Here is a 17926-nt window from a genome sequence, read left to right as displayed (position 1 = left end):
GACTTGTGACAACTGGGATTTGCCCTTTTTTAAACCATAGCATAGGTCCCAGTGGTGAAGCACAAATCTTTCTAGGGTCCCCTCACATGTCACTCCCCTTTCTTCCGCAAAAAAGTATGCCAAAACTTGAATGCCTTTCTCCTACCCTGTGGTTTCTGTTCTAACCTAACGATATGGACCCTCTCTTCTCCTCTCTTTTGGGAATCGGAAAGCAGATGCTCCCGCTGCCTGCCTTGTGCTGTGTTCTCAATATTACCCCTCCCCTCCCTGGGTTTCTAAAGGGTATATTCTTGAATATGTATTTGATAAATGAATGTTAAAAAGATGAAAATGTAAAATCCAAATTGCCCTGGGTGTGTCCCCACCCAGGATCTGGGAAACTCCTCCATGGGCTGAGCAGATCTTTATCCCTTCGTAACTGTGGCGAAGGTCCTCTGCCAGAATTGTTCCAGTGCTGGAAATTTTCGGGGTTTCTGCAAATTCTGGATCTTACCCTCGATCAATCTGAGATGAGATGATATTTTTCTTTCGCAAGTTAAGTAGGCACGGAAAGAGAGGATTTGTGTGTGTGCGCGTCTATGTTAGAACTAGTGAACATCTGTTTCTCAGTGGGATTTAGCTGGCTGAGAGTTTATTGTTATACACAGTTATGGGGTTTAAATATCGATGCTTCATAAGAGCACTGCACCTTTGAATTGTATAATATGCACAGTTAAGGTGCAGAATCTGTATAGTATTAGGAGAATGTTAAGAAAAAATACTTTTGAGAAGAGTCTCATTTCTATTCAGCCAAATGTGCCTCCTGGTTTTTAAATAATTTTCACTGGGGCCGTTGGTGTTTCATTGGTAATGTGCCTGCTGGAAATCTTAGCCAAAGGGTTTTTTAATGCTGGGTTCTTCCAGCTTGCCTGTGAAATTATTTAATTCTTCCCTGAAATGGAACGTTTTGGTTTCCATGAAAACTAGTTTGATTCTCCTCAGCTTACTCTAGGGTTTGATTAATCCAAATTCCTTTAGATTGGGGCACTCAAACAATATCACAGTGAGCCTTCCTAAATCAATAAAGCAATTATTGAGCCGAGCTCTCACTGTATAGCCACCTATATTAAATTGGTAGGGAATAAGTGCATTGATATTCTGTCCCCTGACCCAGTCAAGATGCAGATTGGGGTGGGGGGTTAGGGAAGACCTCTCTCTTGGCAATTATGGGTTGTATCCAACCCTAGTCTAACTTACGTCCTATTTGTTTCAGTGGTCTGCTTTAAGTAGGACCAATATTGGATACAACCCTATGCATAGATACAACCCAGTCTGTATAACTGGGAAATCATTCCTTGAGTAACAAGCTGCACAAAATGTTCATAAGAGACTGACAAGATGCATTCTTAGTGTCACTTAAAAAGCAGCTTGAGAATCATATGTTCCATACCTCTTGTGATCTTGGTGTGGATCTGTACACATGACAGAGTTCTTCTGTGTGTATATTGGACCAAATAAAAATTGTGAATGTGCAGGGTATATGGCAAACCTAATTATAATCCCAACTGGTCAACTGTTATGAATATTCAGATTGTTCAGTGTGTATTGTATACCCCAAGAAAGGTGACTAATAAGAATGAATTGTATGCTTATGGATTAGCCTTGCTAAATCAACAGAGCCAATTCATACAAATAGCTGTGCCATGGCTGCAGCTTCCATGTGATCTGGGTTCTCATACCTGTAATCATATCTGGATTAATTACATAGTTGCCTTCCTACAGCTCATTGCATGCATCAGATACAATCAGACTACTTTACATTAGTTACTGATACTTCGGTGTAGCCAGGCAGTATGGCATGTAGGCCATGGGTGGGGACCACTGGCCTACAGGCCAGATGCAACCCACTGGTCCTCCACATCTGACACTCAGCCTATTCTTCTAAGCCCTGTCCACTCTTCTTGCCCCACTGCCTCTGCAGCCCCATTTCCTCCCTGCTCAGTTGTTTCCCAAAGAGGTGAGTAACACACATAGGGAGAGATCCACAGGGAGTAGGTTTCAATCTGCCCCCCCTCCCTGCTTAGTCAATCTGTGGGAAACAGCAGAGAACTGGGGAAGAGCGGGCATGGCTGCTGAGTCTCACTGCTGAGCTGCCCATGGAGGAAGAGACCTATCTCTTTCTCCATGGGCTGACAAGTGTTTTTCTGGGCTCAGCACTGAGAAAGGAAAGACAGCAAAAGCACCTTTGTCTAGCTTTGTCCCATTCACAAATCATCTTGCTTTAAGCAATTCTTGTTTTAAATTCCAGTGTGTACACACAACCTTTTCCACTACTCTAATGAAATGGCTTTAAAATAGCACCTTTAAATTCAATCACTGCAATGTAGTCTTAGCTGAAAATTCCACAGCCTTTCTCCTGCAGTTCTTGGAAAACAGGATCATTACTTTAAACAGCAGTCATATATTTTTTTCTGGAACATGATTCCAATCACTCATCTCAGATGGATTATAAAGGATGGCAAAAAGAAATGCATATAAGGGTTGAAAGTACCCCGATTGCCTGGAATGTTTTTTTGATTATTTCTCCAGGCTTCTGGCTGTTGACTGAGTCTTTAAAGTGTGTCTATGTGTATATATCTATCTCTATCTCTATACAGATAGATATGGATATATTATCAATTGAAATTATGGAAAGTCTGTCCCAACACCATATGATAAAGATGCTGCTTCTGAAGCGAATGTTCTAAACACAATGAAAAAAAATCCAACCAAGGGTTAATAATGCATGGATTTTAAGGGGCTCCGTTTAGTTTCCTTTGGGTTTTATTTATTTTATTTGTTTGTTTTTATTATTTTTTCCTTAATTTCTGTGTTCTGGCCACACCCAGGAGAATCGTCTGCTTTTGATTTCTCCCTTTACGGTCACATGGTAAATTTTCTTTCTCATTCTTCAGAGATGGAAACATTTTTAAAAACTCTGTACAATTATTATTTTTACACTGCTCATCCTGTTGCTTGTTATTTATTGCAGAATCTGAGGCCAGACTAAAAGGGTGATGGTTACTCGGTCTCTTCAGGGTCCTTGGACAGCTCCTTAAAGAAAACGGGGTGCCCCTGGGCTGGGGATTGTTCCAGGTTATAGGAGAGGTTTCTTTATGAGCATTTAGTACTGTCAGCAGTTACATAGGCTGCCTAATATTCTCAGCTTGAAGTGAAGTGAACGCTAGTGTTGTAAAAATAAACAGTTTACCCTCAAAACCATCAACAAATCCAATTTAAAGCAGGTTGGCAAGAATTTTTATAATATTACAAAGATTTCTGCATCTAGAGCTCCTGCCTTCTTTGATCTGATCCTTTTGTGATATATGTGGACAATTTTCACCCAGTATAGACACAGCTTTATCTAATATTGCTTGTGTGCCATGTATGTTTGTTGGATTTAGGATGGTTAATGATTTGTGGTGGGGGGAGGGTATAAGAAAGAAAGTGAGAATGGATGCATGCTTGTGTGTGTGTGAGAGAGAGAGAGAGAGAGAGAGGGAGGGAGGGAGGATGAGTGGCCCTACTCACTTTGGGCCCTGGCCACTGCTGACAAGCAGACCACTGATGACAAGCAGGCCACTCCCAACATGTTTCCCCAGAGCCACTGTGGCCCTTAGGCTGAAAAAGATTCCCTAGTGCAGAGCGTCACAATGGCAGCAACCAAAGGATGCAACTCACTTCACAATACCTCAGGCAATACAACCATATCTTATCATTCATGTTGGGGGCTTTGGGGCAATTATTAAATTGTGTAGAGAGTGTATACTCATTAAACTGAAACAGAGAGTTCAAATGCCCTTCTCTCAGCTAGCACAGCAGTTCTGATGAATCTCACTTTCCTAGTACTCTGGTAGTAAAAGCTATTTCCCCAGGAGCTAGCATTTCTATCTACTTGCCCCAGTAGGACAGAATGTGGCCAGGAATCTCTGGAGAAGAAGATGGCTTATTTCCCCAAGAGCCATTGGGGGAAATGGCCAACAGAAAAGGCTGCAGCTGAAAAGAAAATATGGAGGAGACAATGAGGAAAAGCTGCAATTCCCAGTAGTAGCACAGCTTTAGAGAGCAGGAGAATGGAGGAAGTTGCTTTTGGTGTGCTCAGCCCCAAATCTTTCAAAACACATGCATAAAGCTTTTGGTCTTGCATGTCTAGGTAAGTCCTTTTGAGAAGAAAAGGACTCTTTGATGAGCTTCCGCCGGGCTTTAAAAACCTGATTATTTAGGCGGGCATTTGGGGTGGGTTAGGATTTTTAAGAGCAGTGTTTTGTTGTTCAGTTGATTATGTAAATTTGTTATTAGTATTGTACGCCACCTAGAGTGGCTGGGTAGGTGGCCAGATGGGCGGCTAATAAATCAAATAAATAAATAAACAAACAAATAAGGAAGTGCTTAATTTTTTTGTACAGAGGATTTTGCTAGAGACTCCAGTGATCTGGTTTAATTATCAATTAAATGTTTAAAAGATTCTTTCTCCCATCCCTTGAATACACTTTCTAGCAAACTCTATGAATACAGGGCAGCTTATGATAGGAAACCCAGCTGTGAAGCAGAAAATCCAGCACACAAAACACTGCTGGGATCGTGAGAGGCTTGAGCCCTAGCAGGTATTCATTATACCACCTTTAAGAGCATTTTAAAAAGGTGACCCTGTTATTCCTTTTCCTTGTTGAAAAATGAAGATGTTTCTCCAGCTACAGCATGTCTTGCATCCTTTTCCTTGGTGAAAAATGAAGATGCTTCTCCAGCTACAGCATGAGGATGTCTGCATAACTAAGAGAGATTTTCCCTGAAAATGAGTGTAGGTTTAAATCTGCAACACATAATTTATATGCACATCTACTCAGAATTAAATCCAACTGAGTTAAATTGGACTTATTCCCAGATAAGTGTGTATAGGATTGCAGCCTTGGTTATCCAGGTTTCCTTTTTAACACCAGTGTTTTGCAAAATCTAGTATACATGTTGTTCTCCCCACTTCTGCGGTGACAGTACTAGCAAAGAACAGGATTTTATCGAGCCCCATGTTGCCAATTGATTAAAAATTGGGTCCCAGGTCCAAAAAGGTTGAAGACTACTGGCATATGGCAATGTGTAGACAAACTATGTGTTTGATTTCCACCACTAGGAATATATAGTGCTTCCTTTACATAAATCCACAGGTATGTGAGATGATAAAAGATGAAGCCAAAATTGTGATTTTCCCAAAGCTGCCGCAGAGGACATGACCCAGCATTGAAATGTAGGAATTTCTAGTACCACACCCCCTTTCTTGTAGTGGCTTGTTCAAAGCACCTGCCTGTGTGTATCTTTGCCGTATAAAGGCAACTGTTGAGAGTATTGTAAAAGTATGCATTTGAATGGACCTGTGTGGCAAGATTTCTGTCTTGAATTTAACAAATTTTGTTCCATCAGACTAGGAGCTAGTTTCTTTTTCAAAATGTGTCTCGAGTAGCTGTACTTTTTTGGTCTGGCCTCAATTGCTTTATGTTTTATTATTATTTTAAATCTGATTACAACTTCTTCTTTAAAAAAAATCCTTCATGAGACATGCATGAACCAAAAATGTGACTCTAGGAGAGTATTGCTAAGTTGTGCTGATGTCAATTTCATACTGTGATATTTTTTTTCTCTATTTATCTAGATATCAGTATTTCAATATATAACGATGTGCATGTTTTCCCCCCTTCTCCCGCTGCATGCAGGGATTCGGGTTCGTAACTTTCGAGAATAGTGCTGATGCAGACAGGGCCAGGGAGAAATTACACGGCACCGTGGTAGAGGGCCGTAAAATCGAGGTGCATGTCTTCAGTAATTCAATTTCTTCTTTATATTTATTCTTTTGTTTCTTTTTTTGTGTCTTGCCTCACTTATTTCACATTTGAATACCTGTCTTGTGTGTGTGTGTGTGTGTGTGTGTGTGTGTGTGTGTGTGTTTGTGTCTCTGTGTTTTTCACTCCCCACTCCCTGCACCGAGGTGTATAAAAATAATACCCCCACTCAAATATATATCTATATATGTTTTGTTATTTTAGGTAATTTTCTTTTTCTTTTTTTCTTTCTCTTAAGTTGGTTTCCTACCCACGCCAAATATTTGCCCTTCTGCTATCTTGATTTTCCTTTGCTTCAGTTTATGAGGCTCCGACTTTCTATTGCCAAACCTGATCAAAACTAATGAAAAAAAGCACTGTCCAACTTGTAACATTGTGTCTAACAACAAAGAAGAGGGGCAGCCAGTACCTGTCTTTTCCTCAGAGGCCAGTTCTCCTCCATATGAATGTGAAATTATATTAATAGTGGGAAGGGATGGAGAGATCAGGAAGAAACTTAATTGAAATGTTAGAGTAACTTCCTTGATACGATTTCAGTAAAGAAATGTGCGCTCAAAATTGGCTCTTGCAATGAGCATAGAGTTTGATAAGGATTAGTAGCTGATGTTACCTACATGGGAGATATAACTGCTTAGTGATTAATCGTCTGTTCACTCATATTGAAGGTTAACTGGCCCCTTTTTCTTCTCCCACCTTTTTAAGGAAAAAAAAAGTACTAAATATAAGGGGGAAAACTTAAAAGCCGCCGTTTTGAGTAAGATGTCTGCATATTTTGCTTTTTTTGTTTTGTTTTTTGTTTTGTTTTTGTTGTTTTATTTCCCTTTTCAATGGTTTAGTGTTTAGGGCCCTTCACTTGACTCACTCTTTCCATGGTAACTATACACAATGCTGGCGATGGTACGAGTTGGCGGTAAGTGAAACCAAAGTGCTAGAGGAGAAGCTTATTTCTTTTGTTAATGCAAAACAAAATTAAGAAAGAAAAAAATCCATCTGCCATTTCACATTAACACTACAAAATGTGATTTGACTTGTTGTCCCTCCCCCCTTTCCTTTTTCCCTCCCCCCCCCCCTTTTATTTTCAATGCTGTTGAGTTATGCCGCCTGGACTTTGGATGTACATACCATTTTGTATAAGTCTGAGCTGTTTGATTACTGACTTCCTGGTGATTTCCCTTGCACATCTTACTCAGAGTTACTGAACTCCAGTTTGGCTGGTTTTATTAATGCACCCATATTCTTCCCCTACCCCCACTCTTCTCCCCACCCCCCTTCCTCTCTCCAGACCTGTGATTGTTCTCTCTTTCTCCCCTTGCCATTTTTTTCTTCACTCAGTTAAATGCAGCTGTTGGTCTCTCTTTGCTGACTGGTGGTTTCTGATTGGTTTTGGCCATTTTTCCTTTAAGTGCTTGTATTGCACTCTGCTGTAGCAGCTGATTTCAGGCACTTGCTCCATCTTAATGATTGTCTGTGAGATCTCTCCTTCCTCTTCCCCTCCCTAGCCCCATTAATCAATCGTTATTGTTGTTATTGTTTTTCTTTTTTATGTGTCTTTTAACAGCATGCTCTCAGTCTCATCGTTGTTGTTTCCCATTCTTTCTTTTAAAATGTGTAACTTGTTTGGGGGCTAAAACTAGAGTAAAGCGATTCCAGGCTGTCTTCTTCCTGGCCATGCTCACTTATTTATTAAATGTCAAAGGGCATCTAAAATTTTCTCTTTGTTCACTTGGTTTTGAGATTGGCATTTTGGCTTATTATTCGTTATGATCTAGGATTTGGAAATGTGACTGGATTCTAGCTCAGCCTTCACCCTCTTTGCAAGACCACTGAGGCTGACACTGGACTGCAGTAATTTGGCTTTGTCCACCCCGCCCATGTTCAGTTAGCATCATCTCTGCTATAATGCTCATTTGCTGCAGCGCTTAGAATGCTTGGGGCTATAAAGAGCTCAGTAACGAGGGAGGAGGGCTCTAGGAAATCAGGAGACACCTTGCAAATTTCCTAATGGTGTTTGTTTTTCTCCTTCTCAAACATTAGCAATTGGGGATGGATCCGTCTATTATTCAGGATATCCTGAAACTGGGATGCAGGCCAACTAATCTTACTTAGGAACCAAAAGCCCTTTAGGAGTAGAGGGAATTAATCCAAGGCACCTGGGATCCAAGCTCTCTTTGAGCCCAAATAGCTGTCTTCTCTGTAATATTAGTAAGCCATTGCAGTTCAATGAGAGGCTACTAAAAGATGAGACAAGGTTGTTTTTGTTCACTACTTCATACCAGTCAAACTGGGCATGGAGAAAACAGCAATAGGGGAGTTTTTGCCCTTTGGATCAGTGAGCATCAAATACCCAGTTCACTTAAAGCTGGTAGGGATGCCTGAGAAAATCTACTCTTTTTGGCCTTTTCTTTAGTGCATAATTAAAATGCCAGAATAAGATCTGTTTACATTTTTAATATTTAATTTAATGAGAATTTGTAAAAGTAAGTTTAAATGTGTTAAATTTTTAAAAATAAAAATGGTTTCCACCATTTTTGCTAAAGTCCTCTGTTTCCTTCCCTCTCTTCCCTTTCCCCTTTTTTACCTTTAGGTTAATAATGCCACTGCACGAGTGATGACTAATAAGAAGATGGTCACACCATATGCAAATGGTAAGAGGAAATGCTAATAATGAACAAGGGAGGCATGGGGGAAGAACTGATAGGTTAAGTTCTTTTTCTCTGGATTTTCAGTATAAGGGAAAGATTTGTGATAAAAGAACCTTTCGTGCCTTGTGTCTATAAACATTGAAGTAAGATGTCTGCTTTGTTTTTAAAATGACAGGAGAGTATTGGAAACTGCTGCAAAAAAAGGAAAGTTACTTCAGATGTTAAATGTGATTTTAATATGTCTAGCTTTAGGAAATAAGTTTGGAAGCTTGGTCTTGCTATTCACTGTTAAATTAGTGAGAAGTGATCCACATAGAAGTCTCCACCACTATTGGATAGTGAGTGTAGTCTAACTGATGTGCATGCACAAGTGATGAATGCATACACATCAGGTTTATTGACCAGTTGCCTGTCTAGCAGTGTCCTTCACCAAATCTCCAACCAGCTTTTAACATCTGGAGATGTTTAAAAATTGGCCCTGAGAGTCAATAGTGGGAAAGGGTGCTGAAAAGGAAATTGCCTGATAAATCCTGGCATACATGCAGGCGTATATTTAGTTCTAAAACAGTCTTTATCTCCCTCGCCCCTGGCCCCAGCAAACATTTTCCAAAACATTTTGGGGAAAATCATAGAATCCCTGGGCTGGAAGGGATGAAATATAGTTCTCCTTGCTACTGCAGGGGTTATAAAGCCTAATAATAAAGGAGGAGTTCTGCCTGCTGGCTGCTTATTTACACAAGTGGCTTGTTTAAATCCCCAGCATGTTCTGGGTGCCATTTCCCTAATTCCACACACATACACCCGCCCCTGCGCAGCTTGTGTCATCCAAACCCAGGTGGCATGGCTTGTTTGAGGGGAGAACAACCCTCAAATACCTTACAACAGCCCGTGGTCTGTGTGTGCATTTGCTTTCTTATAATACAGACTATAATTTGCTACCAAAAGATATAGATCCAGTTTGTACAATCAAAACAAGCCACCATGGCTTGTTTAAATCATCAGTGCATGCTGGGCGCCATTAGCCTAATTACCCACTTCGGCACAGCTCAGTGTAGCATCCAGATCTGGGCAGCGTGACTTGTTTGAGGGGAAAGCAACCCTCAATAACCCATGGCCTATTGTAGGGTTATTTGAGGGTTGTTTCCTCCTCAAACAAGCTATGCCACCCGGGTTTGGACAACACAACAAGTCACACCCGGGTGGTAATTAAGCTAATGGCTCCTGGCACATGCTGCCAATTCAAACAAGCTACTGTGGCTTGTTTGATCGTGCAGACTGGCCCATAGTGATGGCCGCCAACTTAGACAGCTTTTAAAAGGGATTAGACAAATTCATGAGAATAAGGCTGTGAATGGCTACTAGTCCAGTATGCTGGCAACACAAGCAGGAGGTGTTGTTGCATTCGCATCCTGCTTGTGGACTTCCCATGGGCATCTGGCTGGCCGCTATGCAAACAGAATGCTGGACTAGATAGCCTTTGGTTTGATCCAGCATGGCTCTTATGTGCATTAGCCTTCTTATAATACAGCCTAAATGCCCTTATTGGTCAGTGTCTTTGTTATACAAAAAGTCATTGCCAAGTATTGCACAAGTACAACATTTAATTATGGCAACCTACATATTTCAGTATTTGCTACTGAACTATGCTAGATTCTTAGAGTTGTTCAGAAATGAAAAGTATGGGCTTTAATGCCATTGAGAATATGACAAAATAATTGATGTTGAACTACAAGTCCATAGCACAGCAGTTAGTGCAAAAGACCTGGTAAGTGACTAAAACAAAGCTGGAAGCAGAGAGTGTGACTTCTCAGTCCTGCTCTCTCCTACGAGAAGCTCTGAGGACCATGGGCAAGTCAGTGTCCTAATGTTTCTATCATTTAGTTCAATCCCCATAAATGAACACTTGCTTCCTAGGAGTATTGAGCAAAACAGTGATTATTTCTGCAGAGGTCCTAAAACCTGTAAGGTGACACTGTAGAAATGCAGAGATGGAAATGCTGTTTCCCAATTTGGGTTAAATATTAGGGTCTTTTAAATCTATACTGTCTGGTTGGCTAGGGTGTGGAGTAGGGAAAATTTTAGTTTTAATTGTGAATCCAAACTGTATATTGTCTGGCCATATTCTTGCACTGAACCCTTTGCCATATCAGCTTTTTGTGTGACAGCACAGAGAGGTATTGTTCCAGATGTGTGTTATATATTACCAAACATCACCTCAGCATAGTAATTAGTGATATTAAAAGGGTATGTCTGTATATTGCATATCGATGTCAATAACTTACTGTAAATGTTCAAGAATGGAAAATCTCAAAAATGTAAGTAACTTTATCAAGCAATTTGGGAAAATGGGCATCTTGTAAAATCTGTTTGGCCACCTGCATGCATCGCTAAACCCCACGGGTTCATTAACCCATGGTGGCTTAGCATAACGTGTTTACTAGCCCACTGAGACGGATAGACTTTGTCTAGCCTAAGATCTCAGAGGTTTGTCCCAGCTTTGTTGCTTGCTAAGATTCTCTTAACTGACAATGCCAGAGATGAGACACACAGATCATGTCATATGGCTGAGGATTGCCTTGCACTGAGTCAGATCCCAGTACTGTCCACTCAGAACAAAAGTTTTCCAAGATCTTTGACCAAAGGCTTTTTTGACATTGCTAGGTACTAGTGATGCAAGGGATAAAATCTGGAACATTAATGTGCTCTATCATTGAGCTATGGCCCTTCAAGGATAACAGTAAAGGGCGATGTCGGTTACTGAAATGTTACCCTCCTAACCTCTGACTGTCCCACAGAGCCCACCTCATCTAGCACTTCATCTAATAGCCAGCTAAATTCCCAATTTTTGTATGCACATCATAGAATACACAGCTCTGACCCATCAGTTTATATTGATTTGGCAGGGACATACCTGTAACTAAGCAACCAATTTATTTCTGTTAAACATTATTTGCTGCAATACTTATATTGATGACTTTGTATCCTATTGGGCAAATATTTAAAAATGCTATTGAAAAGATATTTGCCGGGGTGGGAGGAGAGATACAAATATAGATGAAACTATTGAAGATGAAGAAAAGAATGCATAATAATTAAGTATGTTCGTGGATTATAGTCTTTGTAGCTCAGTTATCAGCATGATTGCATTCCAGTTTTGAGTAAATTCTCACCAGTGCAACTGGTCTGCTTGAGAGATAAAGACAGAAGCTGGTTAGGATCAGCCTCTTTAGACCTGATAAATGTGGATTTCATTTTCTTGGAAGTGGAACTGATATGAAATAGGGTGTTCCTTGTTAGCATAAGGAATTACAGTACACAGGTTCAGAAACTTGGACGGTCCTAATGATCCCTTGCAGCATAGCAGCAGTGACACAAAGGTCATAATGTGTATGGCTGGTTCTGTTGGTAATGACCCTTTCCAAGCAAGCTAATGAGTGATATAGCTGCACTAAATGCCTGATAGCCCACCCTTCCTTCTGTATTGTCAGTGAAGTCTCCTGGGGAGGCTTTCCTCTCATTTCCTTTAGTTCCTTCCAGATGCTCACCAGTGCTCTAACACTGGGGGTCTCTCCCAATGGGGTGTTCAAAGATACCAAGCTCTAATTTCACAAACCATTTGTGCATCTTTATTGTAATGCAGCTTGTATAAATAGGTTTAGACGTCTTCACATTTTTTCACTTGCTCCTTCACTCCACCTATGGCCTTTAAAAAAGAAAAGAAAAAGGGTGACTGCACTATCAGCTTCATACTCAAACTGTAGAAAGTAATTAGCACAGGATTCTTTATCAAAAAGAATTAATTGGCATCTATGCCCAGAACATGAGAAATCAGGAAAAATAGCTGGTCTTTATATGCAGGAGCAATCTAGATGGAAGCAAAACAAGGGGATAAGCACTGGAAGCCACACTGCACATACTGAACGGTTTGCTCTTTCCATGGGGTAGATCTTGGTGCTCATTTCTTTCATTCATTCTTCTTTCAGGTTGGAAGCTGAGCCCTGTGGTTGGAGCAGTGTACGGCCCAGAATTATATGCAGGTAGAACTCAAAGTTGATTCTTCCTTTTCTGCCAATTGACTGCAGTGGTGTTTGTTTGTGTTCTCAATCTGCTGTTTCTTTATAACCTTTTTACATTTTTTATTCTTTTTAAAATTAAATTAGCATCCAGTTTTCAAGCAGATGTCTCGCTGGGCAATGACGCTGCAGTGCCCCTTTCAGGAAGGGGGGGTATTAACACTTACATTCCTTTAATCAGTAAGTAGCCCCTATTGGCCCCTGTATTGTTACTGTGCTTGAGTAAACAGTGATCTGTTAGCCCTCTTCTTTTCAGTCTGTATAATATGTACTTGAAAGGATGGGCCTTGTCAGAAAGAGATGCCACTTCTTTAGGCGGTGGCCATGACCCTTTCTATTGTGCAATGCATTTGCATGCCTGCTTGTGGCTGGAGCTTCCCCAAGTGATAAGGCTGCTGTAAATCTATAAGGGAGGATGTGTATATGGAAGTCCTAATTGCCCTGGCTTTAGGTCTGAAGAAATGAAATAGGCCACACTCCAAAGTGCATATTATTCAAGCTACTAAACTGCGAGTCCACTGCAGGCCCCCTTGTGGCATGCTCCTGGAAGCACCTTGGGTTGGATTTGTGCCTTGTGACTGACTGGCGCCTTCTGGGTATCTGTTTATTGCATTGTGTTCTCAGCTGCCTTCTGAGGTTTTGACATTGTTTTGCCCCGAGCCAGTTTACTCCAGCATGAAGTGTAATAAAACAGGGCCCAATATATATAGAACCACATAATGGTCACCTTTGCCAGAAGGTGGGCTCTTGGTAAACTGGCACCTTATGATTAATTTTGGCTACCTTCCATTGGATTTTTATGACCCTTCTGTATTTAAATTAAATGTGGTGGGAAGGACTGGGTGGGAAGGAGAAAGAGAGAGACAAACAAAACATCTCACCCTGTTGTCAACTCGCCAGTTTAAGGGGCTCATGGTGAAGCATTTTAAGTGCTCCCATCCTAAGTATATGGAAGAGTCACCCGCCTATATTAGTAGCAACTCTCTGTGCTTCTCGGACTCTTTCTAACCAGACTGCATGGCATTATCAAAATGGGGTGGAGGAAGAGGGAAACAGTTTGCAGATTGTGATGAATGAGGCATGACACAGCATTAATCCCTTGCATGCCTGGTCTCTCTGCAACCCTGCCTCCCCTTCAGGGCCATGGTGTAGCAAGAGGTATGTGATGTCATCAGGGCTCTAAGCATGCTCCTTTGCAGGACAGGTGCAGAACATTCCACAGCTCTGGAGTTGCGTATCGTTCTAGTCAAAGATGGTTGCTATTAACTCAGGAGATGTAGGGATCCTTCTCATATTTTTCCCTGTCTCTGTCTGTCTGTCTGTCTGTCTGTCTGTCTTCACAGTTCCCGGCTTCCCTTACCCAACTGCAGCCACCACAGCAGCCGCATTCAGGGGAGCCCATCTGAGGGGCCGAGGACGGACAGTGTATGGTGCAGTGCGGGCAGTACCTCCAGCAGCCATCCCAGCTTACCCTGGGTAAGGGTTGTAAACCAACCAACAGTGCTCTGCAGAACCTGAAAGTTAGCTGGTTTACTGAGAATAAAAACTAGAGACATGATGGATGGTGAGAGTCAGAATATGCCAACACCAAAACACTCTGCACCCATTCCACCTGGAAAAGGCAATCTAAAACCTTACATTTTTGACTAGAACAACCTTTTCATTACTTTGTGGGCTCACCAGTGAAAAGCATCGGTTTAAATGAATTGCCAATTCCTCTAGCACATGGTAGCAGTCTGGCAGCATGGAAATGATCTGGCCTTGGTAAAATGGTATTACTCAAAGAGAGCAGTAAAAAGGGTGTAGAGTCTGGAGTGGGGCAGCTTCTGTTCTCTGAAGTCCGGTTTCATTGAGTTACCCAAGAGTGGCAAACATTGCTTGTTAGCTTCATTGCACGCTGCCTGGGAATAGGACACAGGAGAGACAGTTACCCACAATGGATTTGCTTTCTTGATTAGAGACATTTTGAGAAGGGTTAAAACAAAGATCTATCAAATCTGTTTTAAAGGTAGAGTACGTGAAAGGCAGGAAAGTGAAAGTGCAGACTTAATAAAGCAAAACAAACAACATCGCACTGATATACAGTGTTTATTAATGTTTGTCCTTGCTTCCTTAGCTTTTATTTCCATACTCTGCAAATAAGTCTGTAGCAACAAGCTACTGTATTGTTATTTCAGAGGTGCGGGTTTTCAAGACTTGACAGGATGTCCAGAAGTTTTTGTTCTAAGATTTCACTTTATATCTGAAGATGCTGCTTATTTTGTAGTGGTGTCCTCCAAGCATCTTTCTCAGATTCAAATCTTTCTCAGAAGAAACCTGAGCAGGAGAAAAACCACCTAGAGAGGGCAGTTGGGTCCTGATTCTTGTTTCTTCTGACTAGGAGCAGTCATACATATGACATATCGTCTACTGCCACATAATATACAGGAATGCTGTGGCTCATGATAGTTCCATTGGAACATCTTAATATCTTAACAGGATTAGATTGCTGTGCCCAGAATTTAAAACTGGAAGCAATGTGCAGTTGCCAGATGCCCATTTCTTTTATAATAGAAGGTTGTATACGTATCTTTTACTGTTCCACCCTATAAAGTAGCAAGTACCTGTGTGGAGCAGCCTTCTTTATCTGTACAGGGAGAATTGCTACACCAGTCCACTAAAATTGGTTCCATGGATTAATTACATGGTGCCCTTCTTGCACTGATTTATGTGTAGCTGATAATACTTAGAAATATAAATCAATGTATAGGAATATCATTTTGTTGTTGTTATCCCTGATAGTAACGGCTAGAATATTCCTAGAAAAGAATCTGATCTGAGTCGTGCACTGGGAGAACATGTTTTGGGACTTCAGTGAGATTTAAACTGAGTATTTAAATCCAGTGTAGCTTGATGTTTTCTACTCCAAAATGGCTCTCAGGATAATACATATTCAAATGATATTAACTTGCCCACTGGTTGGGCGACAACAGCAGTAAACAAGTTGCTCTCTCAAACTGTGCAGGTTGCTTTTGTAAAATTGACCAGTAACTCACTTTGTGTCATAGCTGGGACCAGGCGGCCCTATAGAGCAGGAGACACTTGCTGGAGTTTTGGTTCCTTGTGGTGTGGAGGTCAGAGTATTTTGGTGGTATAATTTATCTCGATATACAGTAGAGGGAAAATAGCTTTGCAAGTGCAGCAAATAAGTTTCGTTATCTGGAGGGCATAAATGTTTGTTGCTAATACATCACTTTTCTCCCACTTAGCCTTTTAAAATAAAAGATCATAAGAATGGGATGATCTTCTCCAATTGATAAATTGTTGAAAAGGAGACATTCATATAAGCTGAAATGTAATAGAAGGTGCTTAACCAGAGCATAAGCATCTCTGGAGCTTACTGTTACAAATGTCATTGAAATAATCAAACCTGTATTATGTTAACAAGGTGGGGCTGATAAACCCAAAGCAGCAGTGAAATATAGACCCCCTAATTCTGCCCCCCCATAACCAATTTTAGAGTTACCATATGGCCGACCTCTCCCTGCTGAATTGATGTTACTTTCTCTGCACGAAAGTGTCATCAAGTCTATTGGTCCTTATCCAACTGTATTTTTGTAGATCAGACTTGGAGCACAGCTAAGGGAGCAGATTGTGATCACTATGAACCTGGATACCACCTGATCACTAAACACTAGCTTGCATCACTGTAGAACCCTGATGAGTATGGCAGAGTTATAGCCAAGCCATCCTGGCCTTGTTGTTTGTAACTTCCTATAGGTGGGTGTGTTCTGATCAGAGTGGGAGATACTTGACATCATTTTGCACTCCAGTTGAGAAAAAAATACAAGTAATACTGCCTCCTTCCTCCTAGCCTGTGATAACATTAACTGGTAAGCCAGATATATGCACCCAAGGATCTCATATATGGGAAACTAATGCTTTTTAATATGAGTGATTTAGCATTCAGCTATCCAGGGGAATAAAGCAGGAAAAAGCTCTGCAATGCTAAAGCATGCATTCATAACCAGGGCTGTGGCAAACCCTTTTTTCCTTCCTTGTCCTTCCCTGATCCTCTGCCCCACCAAAGCAAAGTGATTTACACTATTAAATGTTCCAGTAAGTGTTGGGGTTTCCAGGTCCCCGATCCTTTTGCTTCTGGGAGAAACTAATTAGTGGCTGTTAAACTCAAAAAAGAGCTGTGGAATGTGTCGTTACTATCAGGGATCCTCCTCACTTGACTTTTCAGTTCTTGGACCTTGGGTCAAATTGCCTAACCCTTTTAGCTCATTATCTCAGCTTGTGAAAGCAATGCATTGTGGGTATTTCTTTTTTGAGTTACATTTATCTGTGCTTACCTTGATCAGAATTGATTGATTTGGGGTTTTCCCCCCACTGAGTTGTTGCATCAGTACTTTTGAGGTGCTGAATAATAATACTTAGCATGCTTGTGTGATCAGCCAAATCCTATTGCATGTCTAATGTACAGGATATAAAACAGGTGATGTATGATCATCAGAAATGATCGCACAAGGCTGCAAGATGCATAATTATACACAACTCTTGGTGTGTTTCTGACCTAGGTGGATTCCAGCATTTGATGAACTTCTCCTAAAGATCATGTTTGTTCTACTTGAAGCCCATTACATGAAGCCACATTGTCCATGTGTTTAGGGGGTTAACTGAGGCCTTTCCAGGTTAGCAGCCAGAGTCGAGCTTTCTCAAGTCACGTTTCTCCAGGGCGTCAGATCCTTTTTTTTTCCTTTTTTTTTTTTTTAAGAAACAGCAATGTTCTGTTGTACAGTGTAAAGGTTGTTCTCTCCCCATCCCTCCTTTGCATACTGTCTCCCCTTCTGCCCTGCCCACCTGCATGCCATGGAAGATGACATGGAGCTGTCTAGCGTGCGTGCGCACACACACACAATCTCTTGCTGATTTGCTCCTGCCCGAAAGCCCAGGTTATGGATTCATACATCACCTGCCTGTGTAAAATGCATGTGCATGCTGCCGTCCTCAATAACTGGAATGTGTTTTCTGTTCTTTTTGTTTTGTTTTTTGTTTTGTTTTTGTGTGGATTTTCTGCAGTGTGGTTTACCAGGACGGATTTTACGGTGCTGACCTCTATGTAAGTACACAAACCGGAGCCTTCTCATCCCCAACCCCTGACAAGCCAGCCTTTTTTTTTTGGGTTGATGTTTCTGGTTTTGTTTTGTTTTGTGTTTTCAAATATAATTTACTTTAATTTTCTTCTTTGTGGATATATACATTTACATATTTAAGAATGCAAGCATGTTTCTCTGTCACTGCACTTGTCCCTGGGTGCAAGACCTGAACCTCTGGGTCTCCTGACCATTGCCAGAGTCAGTTTACTGGGTGTCCTTTTCAC

The 17926-nt window shown here is 41.1% G+C and overlaps 1 protein-coding gene across 10 annotated transcripts in view; it reads left to right on the top strand.

The window, feature by feature from the left end:
• The window catches only part of RBFOX2 (RNA binding fox-1 homolog 2), a 225951-nt gene that overhangs the window by 190759 nt on the left and 17266 nt on the right, over positions 1 to 17926 (top strand). For 6 of the 10 annotated variants that reach the window (XM_084809714.1, XM_084809717.1, XM_084809719.1 and 3 more), the window contains 6 exons: positions 5721 to 5813; positions 8431 to 8491; positions 12472 to 12525; positions 12649 to 12741; positions 13905 to 14037; positions 17626 to 17665. In XM_084809714.1, coding sequence (XP_084665840.1) covers positions 5721 to 5813; positions 8431 to 8491; positions 12472 to 12525; positions 12649 to 12741; positions 13905 to 14037; positions 17626 to 17665 — 474 coding nt within the window. The remainder of the gene's footprint in view (positions 1 to 5720; positions 5814 to 8430; positions 8492 to 12471; positions 12526 to 12648; positions 12742 to 13904; positions 14038 to 17625; positions 17666 to 17926) is intronic. The other 4 variants (XM_084809715.1, XM_084809718.1, XM_084809711.1 and 1 more) reach the window with 2 other exon arrangements.

This window comes from Heloderma suspectum, chromosome 7 (genome assembly GCF_057233095.1).
Source record: "Heloderma suspectum isolate Gila_16-S chromosome 7, 16-S_ref, whole genome shotgun sequence".
NCBI classification, from domain to species: Eukaryota; Metazoa; Chordata; class Lepidosauria; order Squamata; family Helodermatidae; genus Heloderma; species Heloderma suspectum.
The sequence above is the reverse complement of the archived record's forward strand: the minus strand, read 5'-3'. Positions and strand labels throughout refer to the sequence as shown.